Source organism: Canis lupus, chromosome 8 (assembly GCF_048164855.1).
Source record: "Canis lupus baileyi chromosome 8, mCanLup2.hap1, whole genome shotgun sequence".
Lineage (NCBI taxonomy): Eukaryota > Metazoa > Chordata > Mammalia > Carnivora > Canidae > Canis > Canis lupus.
This window is the reverse complement of record NC_132845.1, coordinates 62,885,492-62,906,314: the sequence shown is the minus strand read 5'-3', so window position 1 is coordinate 62,906,314 and position 20,823 is coordinate 62,885,492. Positions and strand designations below refer to the sequence as shown.

The 20,823-nt window shown below is 54.9% G+C and overlaps 1 protein-coding gene across 3 annotated transcripts in view; it reads right to left on the bottom strand.

Annotated features, from left to right (window-relative positions):
* The window catches only part of LOC140638804 (kinesin-like protein KIF19), a 44,717-nt gene extending 24,190 nt beyond the window's left edge, over positions 1–20,527 (bottom strand). Inside the window, exons 1-11 of one of the 3 annotated variants that reach the window (XM_072836761.1) lie at positions 20,315–20,527; positions 19,822–19,902; positions 15,841–15,951; positions 13,639–13,726; positions 12,625–12,761; positions 12,302–12,427; positions 11,473–11,667; positions 8,428–8,580; positions 7,735–7,857; positions 5,661–5,784; positions 740–917 (exon numbers count right to left, since the gene is read on the bottom strand). In XM_072836761.1, the coding sequence (XP_072692862.1) occupies positions 740–917; positions 5,661–5,784; positions 7,735–7,857; positions 8,428–8,580; positions 11,473–11,667; positions 12,302–12,427; positions 12,625–12,761; positions 13,639–13,726; positions 15,841–15,951; positions 19,822–19,902; positions 20,315–20,401 (1,403 nt within the window). In that variant the 5' untranslated portion in view covers positions 20,402–20,527. The remainder of the gene's footprint in view (positions 1–739; positions 918–5,660; positions 5,785–7,734; positions 7,858–8,427; positions 8,581–11,472; positions 11,668–12,301; positions 12,428–12,624; positions 12,762–13,638; positions 13,727–15,840; positions 15,952–19,821; positions 19,903–20,314) is intronic. The other 2 variants (XM_072836763.1, XM_072836762.1) reach the window with 2 other exon arrangements.
* Between the last annotated feature and the right edge of the window lie 296 nt (positions 20,528–20,823).

Genomic DNA, 20,823 nt, shown 5'->3' with positions numbered 1-20,823 from the left:
TGTCTCTGCCTCTCTCTCTCTCTCTCTCTGTGACTATCATAAATAAATAAAAATTTAAAAAAAGAAAAGAAAAGAAACAGGAAGAAGCAGGAAGAGGAGAATGTGGGGAGGACAAGATAAGAAATGGGCTGGGGCCCCAACACTCCATGTTAGTTACCGTAAGCAGGGGAGCCAGGTGTGCTAATTTGTCCGGGGCAGGACCAGGCACACCAGCTGTCCCAGCATAAATAGCACCCCTCACCCTCTTAAACACATCCCACTCCAGATGACAAATTGCATGGCCAGACCCTCCATGTGTGGTCAGTCTATTCACAGTAGGTGCAAATAGCAAGTATATGTGGATGGGTAGATGAGTCCTGGCCTAGTGGGTGTACAACCTTAGATAAACCCACATCCCCTCTGAGCCTCAACATCCTCTTATGTAAAATGGGCTTAATCCTAACCTGCCAGGGCTGACTCTGGACTCTAGCTTGAGACAAGGAAATCAAAGGGAACTGCAAGCCTTTCCCCATCCAGCCCAGCTTAGCAACAGGGGCAGGAGAGCAGGAAAGGATTGGGCCAGGAATTCTGCCTAGGAAGAGAGGGTGCCCTTCACTAAAGTCCCCTTGGGATACCTGCAGGAGGTAGAGGCTGCACAATAGCAAAAAAGGGCTTTCCCAGTGGCCCCTTGTGTCCTGGCTGGCCTCCTTGCCCTGTGCAGATGCATGGCATCTGGGCCTGGGTGAGTGGGCACACTCACTCTGCAATGGTGAGCAGGTGGCGGGACGTGTCAACATGCAGCTCGATGTTGGTGTTCTCCAGCTCCACCAGGCTGCGCCGCATCTCCAACTGCTCCTTGAAGGCTCCGATGAGCTGTGCCCGGATCTTGTTCATCTGCAGGCGGCTATCCTCCTCTCCATCACTGGGGGGGATCATGACTGGGGGCAGGAAAAGAGTTAGTTGCACCAGGAGCAATGCTCCCTAAGCCAAGGTGGAACTCAATGCTTGTAGTGGTCTGGACCAAGAACTCTATACACATGTTTGGATGGATGAGTGGATGGACAGATGATAGATAGGCGGATGGATGGATGGGTGGGTGGATGGATGGATAATGGGTGAATAATGGATGAATGGATGGGTAGATGATGGATGGATGGATGGATGGATGGATGGATGGATGGATGAATGGGTAAGTGAATGATGGATAGATGGAGAGATAAATGTATGGATAGGTGGGTGGATGGGTAGATGATGGATGGATAGATGGATGGATGGATGAGTGGGTAAATGATGGATGGATGAATGATGGATGGATGGATGGATGGATGGATGGATGGATGGGTGAATGGTGGATGGATGAATAGGTCGATGAAAAATGGATGGATGAGTAGATGATGGATGGGTGGGTGAATGATGGATGGATGGAGAGATAAATGTATGGATAGGTGGGTGGATGGCTAGTTGAAGGGTGGATGAGTAGGTAAATGATGGATGGATGGATGGATGGATGGATGGATGGATGGATGGGTGAATGATGGATACATGAATGAATGGGTGGATGAATAATGGATGGATGGATGGATGGATGGATGGAGGAGTAGATGATGGATGGGTGGATGGATGGATGGATGGGTGAATAATGGGTGAATAGATGGTTAGATGATGGATGGATGAATGGGTGGGTAAATGATGGATGGATGGAGAGATGGAGAGATGGATGTGTGGATGGGTGGGTGGGTGGGTAGATGATGGATAGATAGATGGAGAAGAGCGGAAAGGATGGATGGATGGATGGATGGCTAGATAATCCAATGGATGGTTTAGAGGGCCTCTTTGCCTGGTTTGGGGTCAGATTACCTGGATTTGCATCTCAGGAATCCAAGGAGGGGTGTGTCTGGGTAAGCCGTCTGAGCTCAGACTTCACTCACTTCCTCAGGGAAACCCTCTCAGATTCTCAATCTGGGTCCACCTGCCACTTGTTCTGATAACATCCTGCCTTCTTCTTCACAGTCCTCTGCACATTGGTAATTGATAAACATTTTGTGATCCATGTTTGGCCCCTGACTTTCCTACTAGAATGTAAGCTTCACAGAGCAAACTAGTTTTGTCTTTTTGTTTCCCATGTAAGCTCCTACCTAATAGTTGTCCATGGTTAATTGATGGTATTCCCTGACTGCCCCATGGTAGCTCCACTCTGACCACACACAGTCTGTTCCCCTGAGCTGGAGGGCAGTGGTCAAGGGGCACTTTTTCCTTAAATGCCAAGCAATCTGAGATGGGCAAAATGAACCATGCATCTGAATACCTGACCATTGTAGTCATTAAAACAAGATATGGGGGAGTAGTTGGTACCCTGGAGATGCTCATAATGCTCTTGGCAGAGACGTGCACACCAATGTCCCACTACTACCCCAGGCATGCCACAGCAGGACCCAAGGGAATCCCATCATGCCCTCAGGGCTCACCATGAGACCACCAATCCCTCACGACACTACCTGCCTTCCCAGTACAGACCACCTAGGGCCATTCCCAATAATTAAGAGGCCATCGGGGTAAAGGTCCTTACAGCATGCCTCCCTGTTCAGCACTGATTCCAAAGAAGTCCAAGTGTCCTGGTCACCACCTAACTTTGCAAATTCTCTACGACAACCCCATCTTTCACCCCCACTCACCCGCCAGCCTTCTGTTGACCACCTGGGAAGCAGTCTGGCATCAAAAACAGCCCCTTTTCTTTGCAGACTTCCTTCACCCTTTTGTTCTCACAGAACCCTGAGCCAAATCACCTAAAACAAATAGGCACCCATGTGCCCAAGGAGACTGAGTAACTAGAAAGCCCCAAAGTGCCCATCAAAGGGGATGAGATCTGCAGACTCTAGTGGAATATTCTGCAGCTGTTGGAGAGACTAGAGAATGGGGCAGACCCATTGCACAGGCCACCAGGACACACCACTGGGTGAGAAAAACAAGGTACAGAGCAATAGCCATAGACTAATGTCATTTTATGTCAAAGCTTAAAGTCAACCCCCTGCCCCATGGACATATATCACATAAACCATGCATCCCTATCTGGACACATCCGTGTCTACCACGCTGCACAGAACACAATCCAGACAGGTTCACGTCAAATGACAGCAGTGACCTCAGGGAGCTAGTGAAGGAAGGATAAACTACGGGCAGCCCAGGTGGCCCAGCGGTTTAGTGCCGCCTTCAGCTCACAGTGTGATCCTGGGGTCCTGGGATCGGGTCCCACATCAGGCTCCTTGCATGGAGCCTGCTTCTCCCTCTGCCTGTGTCTCTGCCTCTCTCTCTCTCTCTCTCTCTCTCTTCTCTCTCATGAATAAATAAATAAAATCTTTAAAAAAAAATAATAAACCTACAGCCAGTGCAAGGAAGGAGACAACAAAAGGCCGGAGGAAGACTCAACAGAGCCTCTCAGCAGTGCCTCCGGGATGCCATGGCTACTGTCCCTTCTCTGTGGAAGATGCTCACACCTGGCTCTGGAGTTTCTCCTCACCACTGCTCTCTCAGTTTTCTTGGTGACTCCCAAATCCTCCCAGGTGATCCAGACACCAACCTGAGGACCTGAGCTCCGTGACCTCCTGTTCCTGGGGTACCACCTTCATGGAGTCCCCGGACCAGTCACTGGTGTGGCTACGGTGTCAGGGACCTGCCAGCTATCACCCCCATCCCTTCATACAACATGCCCTCAATTTCCAACTTTTAATGAGAGTCTGAAAACCCCTTTTCCCAGCATTTAGTACAACTGCTCTTGTATAGGAGCTTAGAGGACAGAGCCATTGGCAAAGCCAACAGTCAGAAAATCCACAGGACAAAGGATTGTGTCTTCAGTAGGAATCAAAAGGAAAACCACAAAAAGGAAGAGGGGATGCTCATGGAAGAGAAGAGGCCACATTCAAGGTGTGGCCGGATGACACCGACGGGCTTGTTAGAAGCTTGCACCCCCACCAACCATCTGATGACACCACAGACATGGACACATTTTCTAGCCATGGAAAAGGCATGTAGTTTTGTGTTGGTGGAGTCTCTGTTTCATAGGGAGTACGTACTCTCGTATCTCTCAGTACAGTGGTATGATGTCTGGAATTCACCTCCAGATGATGGGATGGGGGCAGCGTGGGGAGGACACAGCGAGTGAGCCTGGTGGTGGCTCTGGCTGGGGTATGCCATTCTTGACTTCCTCCTCAGCAAGTGTTGGAAATTCCCATAATAAAAAATGTGAGCAACATGCCTACGTGGGGTCTGGCTACACAGATGGGCCTGCCCAGCCTCCGTAACCAGAGTCAGGGGGCACATCAGTATGCTCATCCAGACCTCCACCCCCACCCCATGATGGGCACACTATGGTCCCCCAGCTTCCTGGGCACAGGAGAACATGGGCCTCACAGTGGATCTGGAGGAGTGAGAGCGCTAGGGCACAGAACACGCACGCTCTAAGTTTGAACAGATGCCGCCAAGCTGGCCTCCCAAAGACACAGGGTAATTCACATTCCCAGTAAGAGTGTTCACATTTCCATCTACGTACTGTATTTTATATCATCTGTTTACTATTACCTGACATTTTAACTTCAGCCAATCTGATCAGTGAAAATTATTTCAATGTGTGTCTGTTTCCTGATGCAATTAAGAATCATTCCCTATGGGCACCTGGGTGGCTCAGTGGTTGAGCATCTGCCTTTGGCTTAGGGAGTGATCCTGGGGTTCTGGGATGGAGTCCCACATCGGGCTCTCCGTCTGCCTGTGTCTCTGCCTCTCTCTCCATGTCTCTCGTGAATAAATAAATAAAATCTTAAAAAAAAAAAAAGAATCTTTCCCCGTTTATTGGCCACTAAGAATTCTTTGAATCATCTATTTATTCTCCCAGGTTTGGCTCATTTGTTCTTTCTTACCGATTTTCAAAAATCCTGTATTTGTTATGGCAAAGCTTATCTTAATCAGGCATAAGAACATGTATGGATGCAGGTATGTATGTACATATATATACATGTGTGTGTGCCTGACTTTCTTACTGGTGCTTTTAAAGATATCTTTTTAACTTACTGATTAATTTTATAATTTTTGGAGAAGTTATGATATGCTCACCCCTAAGGAAGGTCTACCCTAAGACTGGTCTGGGGAGAAAGGGAGAATGGAGAGAAACTGTGTGATGGACATGGGATCTGTTTGGGGAGAAGGTGGAAATGCTTTGGAACCAGATGGAGATGGTGGCTGCAGAACACTGTGGACTAGACAAATACCACTGAACCATGTACGCACTTGAAGACGGTAAATGTTAAGTTGTGTGAGCTTTGCCACAGCAAATAAACACAGATTTAGATGCTGACATTAGGGGAAGCAGAGAACTCTCTGTACTATTCTGCAACTTTTTTTTTGTAAATCTAAAATTATTCCAGAGTGGAAGATTCTGTTTTTAAAGAAAAACTGATCTGGGGAGAAGGGAAAAACAAGAATATGGGAGGGTGAGAAGGAGAGGAAAGGTAGAGGAGGAGCTGGGGAGAAGACAGGGAAGCCAGCCCCTCCTTGCCACCAGGGGCCCAGAGACGGCAGGCAGCACATGGTGGGCTGGCACCGAAGGCCACGCCACATGCCCTGGGTGGGGTGGCGCAGCCACAGGGGTCCCAGGAGCTTGGCTCTACTTTGTGCTTCACAGACACTGGGTTTACCTCTCTTCTCCCCCTCCTGCTTCTCAATTTTGGACTTGAGGTGCTCGATCTCCCTGCGCAGGTCAGAGATGACGTCCGTGTACTGTGCAATGCGGTAGGACACGTTCAGCAGATTGCGCTTCACCTGGTGGATGGGACACGCGGCAAAGGTCAGAGCTTGTGGGAACCGTCCTGCTGCGTGACATATTCACACCACAAGGACGCCAGCACATTTCGTTGGGAAAATTCAGATTGACACACCTCAGCCTTGAAAAGAGAGGAACCTTGCCACCTGCCACCACAGGGATGCACCCTGAGGACGAGAGGACGAGTGACACAAGCCAGACACAGAAGGATGGACATGGGGACCCCACCCACATGAGATCCCGGCGTCATCAGACTCCCAGATAGAGAGTAGACGGTGGGGCCAGGGTATCAGTGTGTCACGGGGATGGTACATTCCGGAACCAGACGAGGGGATGGCGGCTCAGCAGCAGGAATGTGCTCGGTGCCCTTGAACTGTTGTTCACTGAAATTCATTAAGATGGTAAATTTTCCGTCATGCATTTTTTGCCAGTGAAGAAATTTCAAATGATCCATCAAGAGTCTTTTTAAAAACCCTCCCCGTGGGTAACCACTGCGTAACTTTGATGTGTGCCCTCTGGATCTTCCTCTGTGTGGTTTTACTCACATATATACATCTACAGAGACATAGAGGGGGAGTTTCTTGCTACAGGTTTGGCTTTGGTTTTCTATGTAAATTATATCAGACCAGGGCTATTATTTTCTTTTTTAACATTTGTTTTTTTTTTTTTTTTTTTTAAGTAGGCTCCACGCCGAACGTGGGGCTTGAACTCACAACCCTGAGATGAGAGTCAACATGCTCCACCTACTGAGTCAGTCGGGCACTCCCCAGAACTTTTCTTCTTTAACTTGCTTTTTTCATCCGGTGATGTGTCTGGGAGGCCGTCTGTCTGCCCCATTCTCTCCAACCGCAAAGTGGTCCATGGGAGGGACGCACCAGTTTGATGGCCCTGTCCCCTTTGATGGTTACTTTGGGGCTTTCTAGTGACACAGCCTCCTGGAGCACTTGAGCCCAAGCTTCTCTTTGTTGAATTTGGAGGGTGGAAGTCCTGGTCATGAGGCACAAACACCTCGTTTGACAGTCCTGAGCCTGCACACCCAGGCTATCCCTCACTCGGGGCCCGGTGTCCTCGACTGACCCCCTGAACTCTGTCTTCTCCACCGCTCTTCCTTGCAGCACCCTGTGGCTCTCACGGAGAGAGCACTCACAACAATTGGAAGTGACACACTTAAGTGTGGGAGGTCATATTTGCCATCTGCCTCACCCCATAGCTAAGCTCAAAGTTTGGCTGAAAGCAGAGGCTATCCTGGCACCTCACTCAGAGCCGCACGGTGGGAAGGGCTCATCCCTTGTTTGTGGGCAATGATAACCACAGCCAGTGACACCTCCCCTCGCTGACCACTAGGCCTGTGTGCCCTGGGCAGCGTACATGTGTGGTGTCCCTGCACCTGCATACAGCCCTCGGAGATGAATCCTCTACACTGAACACTACAGTGTGGCCAAGCGGCACAGCAGCTCATGCAATGAGCTGCAGCCAGGCTCTCTGGGTGGCAACACCAACTCTGCTTGGGCCGAGAAGGTTGGAGAAGTTGCCCTCTCTCCATGCTTCAGCTGCCCAGGCTGCAAAATGGAAAGATAATAGGCCCCTCTTCCTGGGGAGAGGGTGGCGATAAACTCAATCAAAACATCAAGGGCTCATAGTGTGCCTGACAGCTAAGTCCACATCATAAACACCCTGAACCCCAAGACTGCGGCCTCATGAGGATAAAGGGTCTTTGCAGATGTAATTAAGGATCTTGAGATAAGGTCCTCCTGGACTTGGGGGCCTGAAACTCAATGCCAGTGTCCACCTCAGAGACGAGAAGTGGGACAGATATGTCAGGTGCCCAGGAACTTAGCATGCTGGGAGCCCTGGGGTGGATGGGAGCCTCCCCTAGAGGCTCCGCAGGGAGCACTGAGTTAGAATTCAGTGAGTAGGGAAGCAGATGAGTGAGCACATGGGGGCCTCACCCTTGTCTTGATGTTCTTTGCCCTGTAGGCATACAGCAGAGTGGTCCGAGACTCCTCGAAGTACGTGCTGGCTGGGCTGATGTGTGCGATCATCACGGTCCGGCTATTCCCTCCCAGGGCATCCTGTGCAGTGGAAGGTCCGAGCTGGGGGTAAGGGGAATATCTCCCTCCCATCCCAGCCCTCTGAGGTTCCTGCTCCAAGCCCTGAGCATGGCAGGTGATGCCAGGACCAAGAGTTTGGTACTCGGGGAGGGGACACTCAGACAAAGTGAGATCTGTTCCAGGCCCACCCCCTCGGACTTCTGCTCTGATGAGAACAGATTAGATTGAGAAGCCAGATCTACAGGGACATTCACTTATTGTTTTGATCATTTGTTCACCTTCACCCTTGCTACAGCATAGAGGGGGCAGTGTCCATCCCAGAATAGGGGGGGAATATCTCACTGTCAGAGCGTCCAAGATGGGACAGACAGCCTCAGTAAGGTAGTGAGCTCCCTGTGGCTGGGAATATGCAAGCCCAGGCTGGCCCACGCCCACACTCAGAGGGATGGAGCTGTCAGACAGTGACCAGTCACGGTTTCTACAATGCTGTCCTGCCTTCAGGGGTTCCCAGTGGGGGCGCAGTGCTCAGCCCCAGGTCTGGGCCTCCCTCCTGGCAGGGAAGCCCCCAGCGATGCTGGCCCATGGCTGTACCTTCAGCAGGCGTGTGAGCTTGCTGTCTCGGAAGTTCACGTACTGCGCCCGGCTGCCGCCCTTCTCGCTGAGTGCATTGATGCAGTTGCCCAGTGCCAGCAGGGAGCGGTTGATGTGGGCACCCTCCTTCATCCTCTTGCCGCGGTTCTGGGTCTGGGTGGGAGAGGACGAGGTCTGGGCCCGAGTGGCTCAGACAGCATGCACTGGGGCCCGGAGGTGACAGGACTCTGTGTGGGGCACTACGTGGCTACAAGAGGGAACACAGCAGAGCTCCATGCAGATGGCAACGGTGTGCTCCTCATTAAAGGAGATGAGACCCGGGTTAGAGGGACATCCATGTATAATAACCCCACTTGTACGAGGCGCAGACGGGCGTGTGGGTTTCGCCATGCCAGAACTTTCCTCACCTTTGGCACAGGGGCTCCCTGTCCTCACTCTCTGTGGCCCTGTTTCCTCCATCACTGGGCCTCCCTAGCAACTGCCCTACTCTCTGCCGTGATCCCTATCTTCCTGTCCACTCCCCGCTGGATCCCAGGCTCTGCGATGGCCAAGTGTCTCTGGGGCCCAGAACCCTGGCAGTGCCCAGCTCACAGCAGGGGCTGCTTGAAGGAAGATGTGTGAGGGAGCCAAACTGCCCTCGTGGTGAATACTTCCAAGTGCAAGCACGGTGGGGACTCTTACTTTCTTCCCCTGATCCCTATATTCCATATTTTCTGCACTGTGTTTCTAGTACATGTGAAATCAGGAAAAAAATTGATTTTTCTCTTTAAGGGCATGGATTTTGAAATCAACCTGGAGCATGGTTTGAGAATCTCTAACAGATCTCCTAGTCTGTCCCGTCTTCCTCTTTTGCCAAAAGGTGCAATCTTGGGATCCCTGGGTGGCGCAGCAGTTTGGCGCCTGCCTTTGGCCCAGGGCGCAATCCTGGAGACCCGGGATTGAGTCCCACGTCGGGCTCCCGGTGCATGGAGCCTGCTTCTCCCTCTGCCTGTGTCTCTGCCTCTGTGTGTGTGTGTGTGTGTGTGTTTGTGTGTGTCATGAAAAAATAAATAAAATCTTAAAAAAAAAAAAAAAAAGTGGGAGCTGGTGCAGGGCAGCACCGGAGCTGCTGGCGTGGTCAGAGCCAGGGCAGCTGCTCACATCATGCGTCCGTGTCACAAAGTTAGGGGGCTTTCTCAGAGACCTCATGCCCTGTAGCACAGTCTTTTCTAAGTGATTTTCTATGAAGAAAATCGCGAGTGCCAAGCAGATTGTAAAACTAGCCCATGTAGGCCACTTGAATATACAGCTGAAACAAAACCAAGGCCCAGAGAGGGGCAATGGCTTACCCAAAGGCACATTGCAAGTCAGAGCAGAGTGAGAGCAAGGACTCAGACCCTGGACTCTGTCCCTGCAACCCTGGCCATCTTGTCCCAAGGACACAGCCAGGCCCAGCTAGACCAGGCCAGAGTCCCAGACCTCCATCACATGGGGCTTCACCTGCATGACTCGTCCGCACCCACATCTGTCTGTGTGCCAACTGTGTCCTTTATTATCTGAACACTGATGCTTTGACAACTGACATCCTTGCGGACCCTGGAGCGACTGCCCCCTCCCAGGATCAGGCAATTCCTGGAGATAAGGAACAACTCATCTGGAGTACCCCTTTCAAATGCAGACCACCAACCCAGAGCCCACACATCCACCATCCCACTCTGGGCTACTGTCCCCTCTCCTAAAACCCCACAGGGACCAGACAACCAGGGCAGCCCCAAGCCCCAGAGCCCACTGGAATTACTCAGACTAGCCAGTCCCCAGCCCGCTCACCTCTCCCCTGCCTTCCCCCAGAAACCATAAGCAGGCTCTCCCCCACAGCATCACCCCCTGCCTCCTGACCAGCCCTGGTGCTGCCCCATGTGGCCCCGTGTGGCATCCCGTGCCCCTTCCTCTTGGAACTGAGTAAAGACCATCTTTCCAATGGCAGTCAGCTCCTGGTCTCCTGGCCCTCCTGTGCCTCACATTTTCTACAAACACATTGCATTTTAAACCAGTCTGACTCTAGCAGCTGGCCAGGCCCTGCTCATTTTAGCAACTGGAGCACCAAGCCAGGCCCAGGGCAGGTCAGCGAATGGATAAAACAACTCAGTGATCAAAAACTGGAAGACAAATATCACAGCAGCAGAAGGCAGGGATTTGGGCAAAAGGCCCCCAGGTCCAAAGCCTGGACCCACCGCCTAACACGGCCAAGTCACAGCACTGCCAGGTCCCAGATCCACATTGCTGCCCACCTTACACTGTGCTGGGGGTTATGTGGATCATATCAGCTAAGGGCCGTTTGTTGATAACATTACCATGTGGACACTGCCTCTGTCCAGCCCGGCCCTGGGCTGGGTCCTGCCCTCAAAGAAGGCTCAGGCGCCTGGGACAGCAGAAGATAAGCTGTCCTCTCCCAGTGACAGGTGCCACAAAGGACAGGTGAAACAAGAGCTCAGGGACAGGCAAGTGGGACCCTCAGCAGGAGTGTCGGGGCCATCAGCCAGGTCGGTCCACAGTAAATTGGGCGCCGTCCTCCCAACAGCCATGCTTGACACACACTGTTCCCTCCACCTGACACGCCCTTCCCTGCATCCCACCAAACTCCTAATGCCCCTCTCAGGCTCAGCTCTAAGACCCCACCCCACCACCCAGCCCTCCTCTGGGCTCCCACAGCCTCCACGCAGACCCTGAATCTCAAAGCACAGGCCCACCTGTGCCATAATCATCCACTCACATAACTCTCTTTCCCCAGAGGCTCAGAGCTCCCTGGGTCTGGGTGATGTTCACCCATCAGGAGAGCCAGCCACGCAGGAACCGTAAATTTGTAAACACTGGCTCAGTGGACTTGGCCACTCAACACGCATTGAGACTCCCTTCACTCTATCACTGGTTAATGAGCGATGCCTGTCTGGGCCAAGCACAGCTCTAAGCACTGAAAACCTGTTGGACAAGGAGGGGCAGAACCTCGCTCACAGGCCACAGGTGAGTAACTGTGGGGAGGTGGGAGGGGTGGGAGGGACGTCAGAGAACCTGCGATGCCCGCTCTGAGCCTGCCAGGTCCACCATGAAGAGCTTCCCAACGCGCACTTCCTCCACCAAATCTGGGCCACGGCTCCGCTGGCGCACGGTGACCTGCAGCACGGCGTGGGAGCGAGAGGATGTCTTATTGGTGGCCGTGGGCTCCTGCGTGCGCTGCCGGTTGCCTTTGGTGAGCAGCTGCATGATCTGAAGACACAGGTGGGGTTGGGTGGGTGGTCGGGGCCCATGGGAGGCCACATGCTCCCTCCGGAACCACCCAATCCAAGAGAGGAGCGTTGGTCCCTTGAACCCTCTTGGACAGCTCTTTGCCAACAGAAACTCATCCAGTGGAAGCAATTTCTGGTTTGCAGCACAGAGTGACCAATTAATCCTCCGTCAACCAGTCCAGCAGGAACAGACCATTGTGGACGCTTGTACCACCCTCCCTCTGCTCTGTGCATTGCAGACACCGCCACTGGATTACCCTCCTCTTCCCCACAGAGCCAGGGGCAGTCCCAGAACTTTCCACCACAGAACCCCACAGTCGTATGGGCTCGCTGGTTGGCAGGCAGGCTGAAACCTGTTTGTGCACAAGCCGCCATGGGAACCAAGCCAGCGAGCCGCAGTAGAGGGAGGACAAGCAGGAAGGCTCCCTGACCCAACCCCACAAGGGATGCTGCTAAGGGCATGGTGGTCTATCAGCGATGTCTGCTCCAAGCACAGCCTCTGTCACCCCATTAGCCAAGAAACAATGCGGGGGGGCTGCGTGTGCAGCTCTGCTGGTGAGCTCTGGCGAGGGTGGCTGCCGAGGCTGAGGCCTACTTCCCTCCGTGACCCTCACCTCCTGGGCATTTGAGGTAGAGACCTCCATGATGCCTGCGATCTGGATGCTGCCCCTAGAATCTTCTCTCAGGTCCAGAAACCCAGAGGATGGGTTCAGGAGATCTCGGATCACTTCATTATAAATCTGGGAGGAGAGACAAAAGCGGGAAAGAAAGTAGCTTTGGTGCAAAAGCAGGGCAGGACTTAATGATCACAGGGGCCTTGCATCCCCAGAGCAGTCTCAGATGCCCGGAGGGCATCAGGGGCCACACACAGAGGGCTGTAGTGAATGGTTGCACCCATGTCATGGATGGGGCAGCCGAGGCAGCTAGGCGGGCTCACCTCGAGGTAGGACATGGACACGCTGCAGTCTGCACTGTCACGGATCTCCTCGATAGCCCGGAAGAGGTCGGCGAGGGTCTGCAGGTAGATCCCAGGCTCTGCGTCCATCCCCAGCATGGTGTAGGTCTTCCCTGCACCTGCGGCGGACACCCACCACGGCGGGCATTCCTGAGGCGGGCTCTGACTCGCCTGGACACGCACCCCTAAGAGATGGCTCATACCTCCTCTACGTTGGCCAAAGGGTCCTGAACACTCAGACATGCTCGTCTTCCATTTTGGGAACAAGGAAGAGTCTGATGGCTCCTCTGTGGGAGAAACCGTGGGCAAGGGGGCACCGGGACCATCGTGTAGACGCAGGCTGAATAGTAAGGGGAGCAGGAAAGACCACGGGGTGTGTGCCCCTCCCCCAGTTCTGAGACATGGGTGCTATTCCTACAATAACAGGAAGAGAGCTGTCGCCAAGGACGCCTCTCTCCCCTGTCCCTGCTCCCAAAACCCAGGATCAGATGGCTCTTCCTCTGCCAGTGCCTGGCACACAGTAGGTGTTTGCTAACATCTACTGAATGAATGACACCGACAGGCTGTGACTCTGGGTAAGGTGCGTCTCAGGCCTTGGTTTCCCCATCTGCCCTGGCCCTCTGCGATCACAGTTTTCAGGAAACAAGAGGTGGCGCAGCTTTGTGGACCTCCGTCAAGCCTTCTGGGAGCTATGGACAAGCCTGTGGGTCCTTGTGGGCAGCAAGGTGCAGGTGCGGCTGGGTCCCCATGCACTCCTACCAGCTGTGTGACCTGGGGCAGCAGCCACTGTATGTCTCTGAGGCTCAGCTTTCTCGTCTGTGGGAAGAGGATGACTCTACCTGGACTTTGGGGCTGCTACAAGGATGGAAGGAGCCAACAGGTACACGGAGACCAGCGCAGCACTGGCTGGGCCATGATCAGTGCTCCGTCCGCGCTGGTAGGGACAGCCCCGAGGCCACCAGCCCTGCCCCCTCCTGGGACGCTGCTAGGCAGTACCTGAGGGGCCATAAGCAAACACTGTTGCGTTGTATCCAGAAACAACACCTTCCACTAAGTGCTGGGTGGTGGCACGATACACGTCTTCCTGTGGACGGACAGAAGGACAGACAGTGGAACAGCGGCCCAGCCAGAGCCCAGGCGATGGGCTGCTGGAGAGGACAAGTATGCGAGGTCTGCATGCGCCAGGGACTCTCAGGAAGAAGCCCTTCCAGACACAGCATGGGCTCCAGTCCCCGTCCACCGCTGCCCCGCCCCACGGGGTGAGACGGGGCCAGGCCCCTGAGCAGCCGCCAGGGAGGCTGACACGAGAGTGCAGAGACAGCTCCGGCATGAGGCCTTACACGTGTCTGGTGCTAGGCACTCACGGGGCCTCTCCATGGCTTCTCAAGAACCTAGAGAAGTCAAACACAATGGCTGAGACTGGCAAGTCTGTGAAGAGCATTAGGACTCCTCCATAAGGGACAAAATCGAGGCCCGAGCATCTCAGGCCACGAGAATCCCGTGTAAGCAGTGCCTAGCAACAGGTGTAGTAGTGAGCTCCCTGCCCAAAGGGACACCTCCAGGAGGGTAGGCGTGGCTGGCTCCACAGAAATGACAGTCCCACCTCCTCTGTCCTTCCTGGGTGCCCATCTGGACCCTGCTTCTCCTGTCCCTGAATGGTCCCGCCAGCCCTGGCTGGTCACACGGCGCAGAGCAGCTGGAGATAGTATCTGAGCACCAGCACTGCCTTCCTCAGCTCTGGACTCATACCCTCAGAGACTGAGACCTGGCCCTGCGATTAGCTGTGACCTCGCACTAGAGGATGGGCTCCAGAAGCCTGTAAAACAGGGACCATATGGCAGTACGTTTTACAGGGTTGCTGAGAGGCTGGCAAGACCATCGAGGCCATGCCTGCAAGGACAGCCCGTGCTGCTGACCAGGGCCCTCCTACTTCCAGTCCCACGGAGGTCTTCCGTCCTCTTTACACTGTGGTCGAGTCCCGAGGGAGGGGGACAGTCCCAATGCCCCGGGGTGGCCAGTGTGTCTGAGATAGGTCCTGCTCACTCGACTGCCAGGACGGGCAGGGCTGGGCTAAAGACGGCTGCGTCCTCCCTGCCGCTCCTCCCTCCCAGACTCTAGTCTGACTCGCTCCTGAGTCTGACCAGGAGAGCACAGCAGAAGGAACGCCACACCAGCTGTGGGCCAAGCCCTGAGGTCTGGCGGCTTTGCTTTGCCCACATGTGGGCGCTCCGGGTGACAGCCCCAGTGAGCTCCAAGCCACCAGCACCCAGTGATGGCCAGCGAGGGGCCTTCAGGTGAGCGCAGCCCCCTCCCTGTACAGGATGAAAAGCGGCTGATTCCTGTGGACCTGGGAGTCAGGAAAGATGGCAGGGCATGCTTGTCTCCCATCCTGGCTTTGGGGACGCTGGCCCGCTGCAATCGAGAACCAGGAGAGAAGCAGGAGCCCGTGGTTCTTTGGCGGTTGAGGGTGTGGTGCGCAGTGCCAGGGGTCTCCGCCACTGGATTGGAGCAGGGCTGACAGCAGCAGCAGGGCCATGTCCTTGACTTGGCTGGGTCTTGGGCCACACGTTCCCCAGAAAGCGTCACCCTGACATTGGCAGGTGTGACATTCCTACCGCTGAGGCCCGGGTTTACATCCAGCTCTGCCGGACTCCCCAGGCTCCCCTCATAGCCTGGGGTGATGAGACCCCTGTCACTGGCCAGGTTCAGGTGACCTGAAGGCCACCTGAACAAACCACTCCATCCTTGGTTTAAGGGTGCTAGGGGGAACAACTGACGCTGAGTCCAAACTCCCGCTGTCCATCTGGGTCTCTGGAAGGGCCAGCTACTGCCTGCCCCAGCCCCGTGTCGCCTGCTGCTATCACAGCTGGCTCTCCCTCCTTCAGGTTCCAGCTCACCACCATACACCTCGCTGGGCCCCCCGACAGTGCTAATGCATCACCCACCTCCTTCACTGGATGGGGACCCCACCTGGTTGTCTGGATGGACCAGTGAGAATGTGTGTGAACCCCAGGCCCCCTGGGATGACCCAAGTGCCAGACTCCTTGTTCATCAGGGAGACTCCTGTGACAAGTGCTAGAGAGGACCACCTGGCCATCACATCCTCCCCCAGGGGCTGCAGGGTCTGGGGAGGACACCACAGCCAGCCTGGCCCAGGGGGAGGGGTTGGGGTGGGGGCGGTGTTGGGGCGCAGGTTACCTGTGATGCGTGCTGGTCGAAAACAGTGTCGAAGATGAAGGTCTTCTCCCGAGACCGGTGTGTGCGCAGCGTGTCCTCGGGGTCCTCGCCGGGGTCCATGAGCACCACCATCTAGGGGCAGCGGGAGGGAGGCCTCAGAGGAGGGGCAGCCCACAGAATCAGGGCTGGCTTCCTGCATTTTCAAGGACCCCAGGCCTGGCCCTCCCTCCACGATGCCTGATGCACTGAGGTCTTGGTCTGGGTCCGAGGAGGGCTGCAGGCCTCTCTCTGCAGGGGACTTGGGGGACTCCACCCCCAGGCATCCTCTCCACTTCCTCTCCAGGCTCCTGCACCCCTCAGGCCTGCTGCACTCCCCAGGCACCCCTGAGTGTGCATGTGTGCCCCACCCATCTACCCACCCCGCCCCGCTGCCCCCAGCTCTGCAGCCCCCTCTTTGCTTCTCCAAGTCAGCACATGTGGTGGCCCCCTCCTTGGGGCACTCCCATCTCACACAAATTATGTAATTATGAAGCAAGGTGTAGGAAGGTCTCTGGGGGACCAGGAGGTTCAAAGGAGACTCTCCCAGGGGAGGAGGAGGTGGGGCAGGGCAATTAGAGACCAATCAGCTCTGTTTACTACAGGAGGAGCTCCAGGGCTGGTGGGGGGCCTGGGGGCAGGGGTAGGGGTGGGGGAAGCCCTCAGAGCCTTGAGGGCACACTGGGCAGACCCAGAGCCTGGCACCCCTGCAGCCCCCCACCCCGCCATCCCCTCCCTGGGTCCACAGCTTTGGAAACAGAGACCTTGGGAGGCAAGGGCTGCCCAGAGGTTCCTGGGGACTGGGGCAGGGGTGCAGGGAGCAGCCCCTGGGGCCTGCCCCGGCTTCAGGCCAGCATGATTTCCATGACATAAGCTGAACCTGTTAAACTTCATGTTCTTCTTCTCCATGTAGTCGTGGAGAGGATCTCAGGAAAGGGACTCAGGGGCCAGCCCTCCACCCCATCCACATAGTTCCCGCCGTGTATGCTCGCTGGAAGCCAGGCCAGAATCCTGGAGGAACTGGGCATCAGGACAGGCTCCCCCCCGCCAACCCTGGGCTCTGTTTTTCCATCTGTAGGATGGACGTGGTAACAGAAGACACTGTAAGGGGTACAAGCGACCACGTGCTCAGTGTCCAAGAAGCATCAACTGCAGTAGTTCTTATACCTGAGAAACTTTTTTTTTTTTGCTATAGATAACATCATTTTTAAAAAAGATTTTATTTATTTATTCATGAGAGACATAGAAAGGCAGAGACATAGGAAGAGGGAGGAGAAGCAGGCTCCATGCAGAGAGCCCAATGCGGGACTCGATCCCAGGACCCCAGGATCAGGCCCTGAGCCAAAGGCAGACGCTCAACCACTGAGCCACCCAGGCGTCCCTATAAATAACATTATTGAGAGAAATCAGCCAATAGTGAATGCTTGTGTGGATTGGGTAATATCAGTAGTAACTTCCTGACTCTGGTCGCTGTACTGGGGTCACAGAATATTCCTGATTTTAAGGAATCCATATGGACATCTCTGGGCATGGAAGGGCATGATGTCTCAAGCAGCCCAGTGACAAGGAGTGTGTAAACACACAGAGAGAGGAGGATGGAGCAGACGTGACCAGGTGCCGCCACCCACGCCCAGCACCGTGGGAAATGTGGCTGCAGACATAAGAGATCTTATGTGGGTCTCACCATTTCTGGCTAGTCTGAAGTCAGGTCAAAACACAAAGTTAGGGCAGCCCGGGTGGCCCAGTGGTTTAGTGCCACCTTCAGCCCAGGGCGTGATCCTGGAGACCCAGGATCGAGTCCCACGTTGGGCTCCCTGCATGGAGCCTGCTTCTCCCTCTGCCTGTGTCTCTGCCTCTCTCTCTCTCTCTCCCTCTCTCTCTCTCTCTCCGTCTTTCATGAATGAATGAATGAATGAATGAATAAATAAATAAATAAATAAATAAATAAATAAATAAATAAAATCTTTAAAACACACACACACAAAGTTAAAAGGAAATGTGAACATGTCATAATGTGGATGAGTCAAAACCACCACACTGGGTGGGAGTAACCAGACGTGCAGCCCACGCCCCGCAGGACCCTGGTCATGTGAAACACCCACAGCATGCCAACCGCAGGGGCCCGGGGCTGGCGGAGGGCATGGGGGGCAGTTCAGAGGGGGCAAGCCTCTTTCTGGGCAGGAGGAACCATTTGGAACTGGACAGAGGTGGTGTCTGCACAAGGATGTACATGTCCTAACAGCCACTGAGTGGCTCACTCTGAAACCACGAACCTTATGTTATAGGACCTCTCACTTTAGTGTGCAAAAAGTGATCTGTGTTTTGTGCAGCACAGAGGGAGGAGGCTGTGGGAACTGGGCCCCAGCTGGCCTCTGAGGGACCCTGGAGCAGAGGGTAGAGCAGATGGACATGGGGGAAGGGAGGGTGGAGAGCGCCCGGGGGCCCCGTGGATGGCACTGTCACCCTCGCACACACAGCCCCACCTCTGCCAAACAGGCCAACCAAGTCACAATATCCAAGGCTTTGGAAGGACCGCGGCCGTGGGTGATGTGAAGTTCCAACTGACTAAAGCCATTTCCCCTCCCCACGATCCAGAAGTGTCCTGTTTCCCTAAAGTCACTGGATCCTCAAAGCCAGGGATGTGGGAGACATTCTCACCGTGAACTGCAGGAATCTCTGGGCAGCGCTCATGTCCATGGAGCTGCCCGGGACCAGGGCCCACAGGGAACACCTGTCACATGTGGGTCAGTCACCTCCCCGGGATGTGGCCAGCAAGGCCTCCAGCATCCGGTAGGACAAGAGTCACCGTGGACAGTGGGGACATTCCCAGGCCAGTACTGAGGTTTGGGGACCAGTGATGCTATCCTGAGAACCTCTGTTGATTCCAGCAAATTGTTTCTGCCTTAGAAGTTATTTAAAAGGGTGCTCCCTTCCTCCTCTGATGTGTGTTAATCTGTTCCGTGCACAGGGCAGCCCTACCCCTGCCTGCCTGCCCTGCTCCAGCTGGTCACCTGGCCCTGCGTGACACAGGAACAGCCAGGGTCCTGAACCCTCCATCTATCTCCTGCAGCGTCCCGACCCCCAGTGCACTTATGGCACGAATGTAGCGAGATCAAGGCTGCTTCTGAATTAAGAACACGTACACTCTTCACACCTGAGCCAAATTCTTTCCTGCACAACTCTGTTCCCGCAGTTTAACGACCCTCGATCCACGAATTCAACATTAGCTCTGCAGCCTCTGCCCAGTGCACTCCCAGATGTCTGCACAGCTCGGACACTCCAACCATCTCCTCTTCCCGCAGCATGCTCTGGAGCTCCCCACCTGCCAGGTCAGCACTGGGTATCCCCACCTGGTGGGGAGCACAGCCAGGGCTCCCCAGCATCCTGGTCCTGCACCTCTGAAGTGCAAACCTACTCCCAAAAGCTACATTCGATCTCCCATTAGAGCTGCCCTTCTAACGACAAATGGAAAAATCCAGCTCACCTGACAAAAATCTGTCTTACCTGACATGTGGCATTTATTCTGGCATGTGACTCCTTGGTGCCAACGCTTCTAAACTGCACAGACAGCTCAGCATCTGGGATGTTTCCAAGGAGCAGGGATCCCGGCAAGCCCCGCTGTCACCTGCCCCTCCTGCCCCTATGCCCTCTGAGTGACCCCTCCCCGGGCCTGGGTCTCCCTCTCCTGCCTCCTCTAGGCGCTCTGCTCAAGGTCTTAGAGCGCCACCACCTTTGCCCTGCTTGCTCCTCTAGGACAGTGAGCTCCCCGACACTGTACATATTTCTATCCAGCATCCACCCCCACCCCCGGCTGGAAAGGAACGCAGTGGGGACAGGTCCCTGTGTCTCTCTCACCTCTGGCCACTGTAAGCATGCAGTATTAACACTTCTCAGGTCAGGGAAGTGCTTGCAGAAGGTGAACATCAGAACCCCATGGACACACACCCTGTGCCCTCGCGGCCTCACCTGGTCCCCCACTTTGTGGGCGATGACAGTGGCCCCTTCTTCCAGTTCCATGTCACTGAGTGGGCGGATCCGAAGTGCTACCTGTAGGCAGGACACCATGGCAGCAGCCTTCCGGGGGTGCCACCAGGCTGCTCCCCATTCTCCCACTGCACCAGGGACCCCCTGCTTTGCAACAGGGGTCTTTCTGTAACCAGCCAATGGGTACAGAGCAAGCCTGGGGCCTCAACTCGCCCACCACCAAGTGGGCTGAAGTTCCAAGGCCCCCAGCAGATGGGTTTTACAGCCTCCGGGGTCTAGAGGCTGCTGGGGAGTGAGATCATGGGGTAGGGGGTGAGGAGGCAGAGAGGGAGCAGAGGCAGGGCCCCCGACAGGGACCAGCAGCCCTGAGACCTAACCTGTGCCAAGCAGGAACCTGAGGCAGTGGGCCAGCAGGAGGTGGCATCAGGAACCCACGGCCGCAGGGCCCTCAGGGGATATAAGGGAGGATGCTCACCATGAGCTGCTGGTCCTTGGGCTCCATCTCTCTCATGGCTGGGCTGCCCCGGCCCAGGGAAGGGCCGGTGGTGAGGCCAGAGGGCATGATGCGCTCCTGCTCTCCTAGCAGACAAGGCGATCAGTGTGCACGCAGTCGGCCTCCCTCCCCTGCCTGCCCTGCCTTGGTGACGTCAGCAGGCCCCAGGAGCCCAGCCAGTCCTCAACTGTCTGCACACGTGGGACTGCACACGTGGCTCGGGAGGCCCCAAGCAGCTGGGTGGCCCGGGCTCTGGTGGACACAGGACAGCTGCATGCTGTGCACATGGGGTCGGGCTCCAGAGGTAGCCCAGCCTTCACATCTATGCCCTCACCTATTGCCTTGGCAACCCCAGGGTTCCTAGATTGCTTCACCTGGTCTACAGGTGAGCCTCAGAGCCACAAGGCTCAGCCCTGGAGCATTTCCACAAAAGGGGGGCCAATACCACCAGCCAACATTTAACAAAATTAATTTCAACTATGAATGCTTGT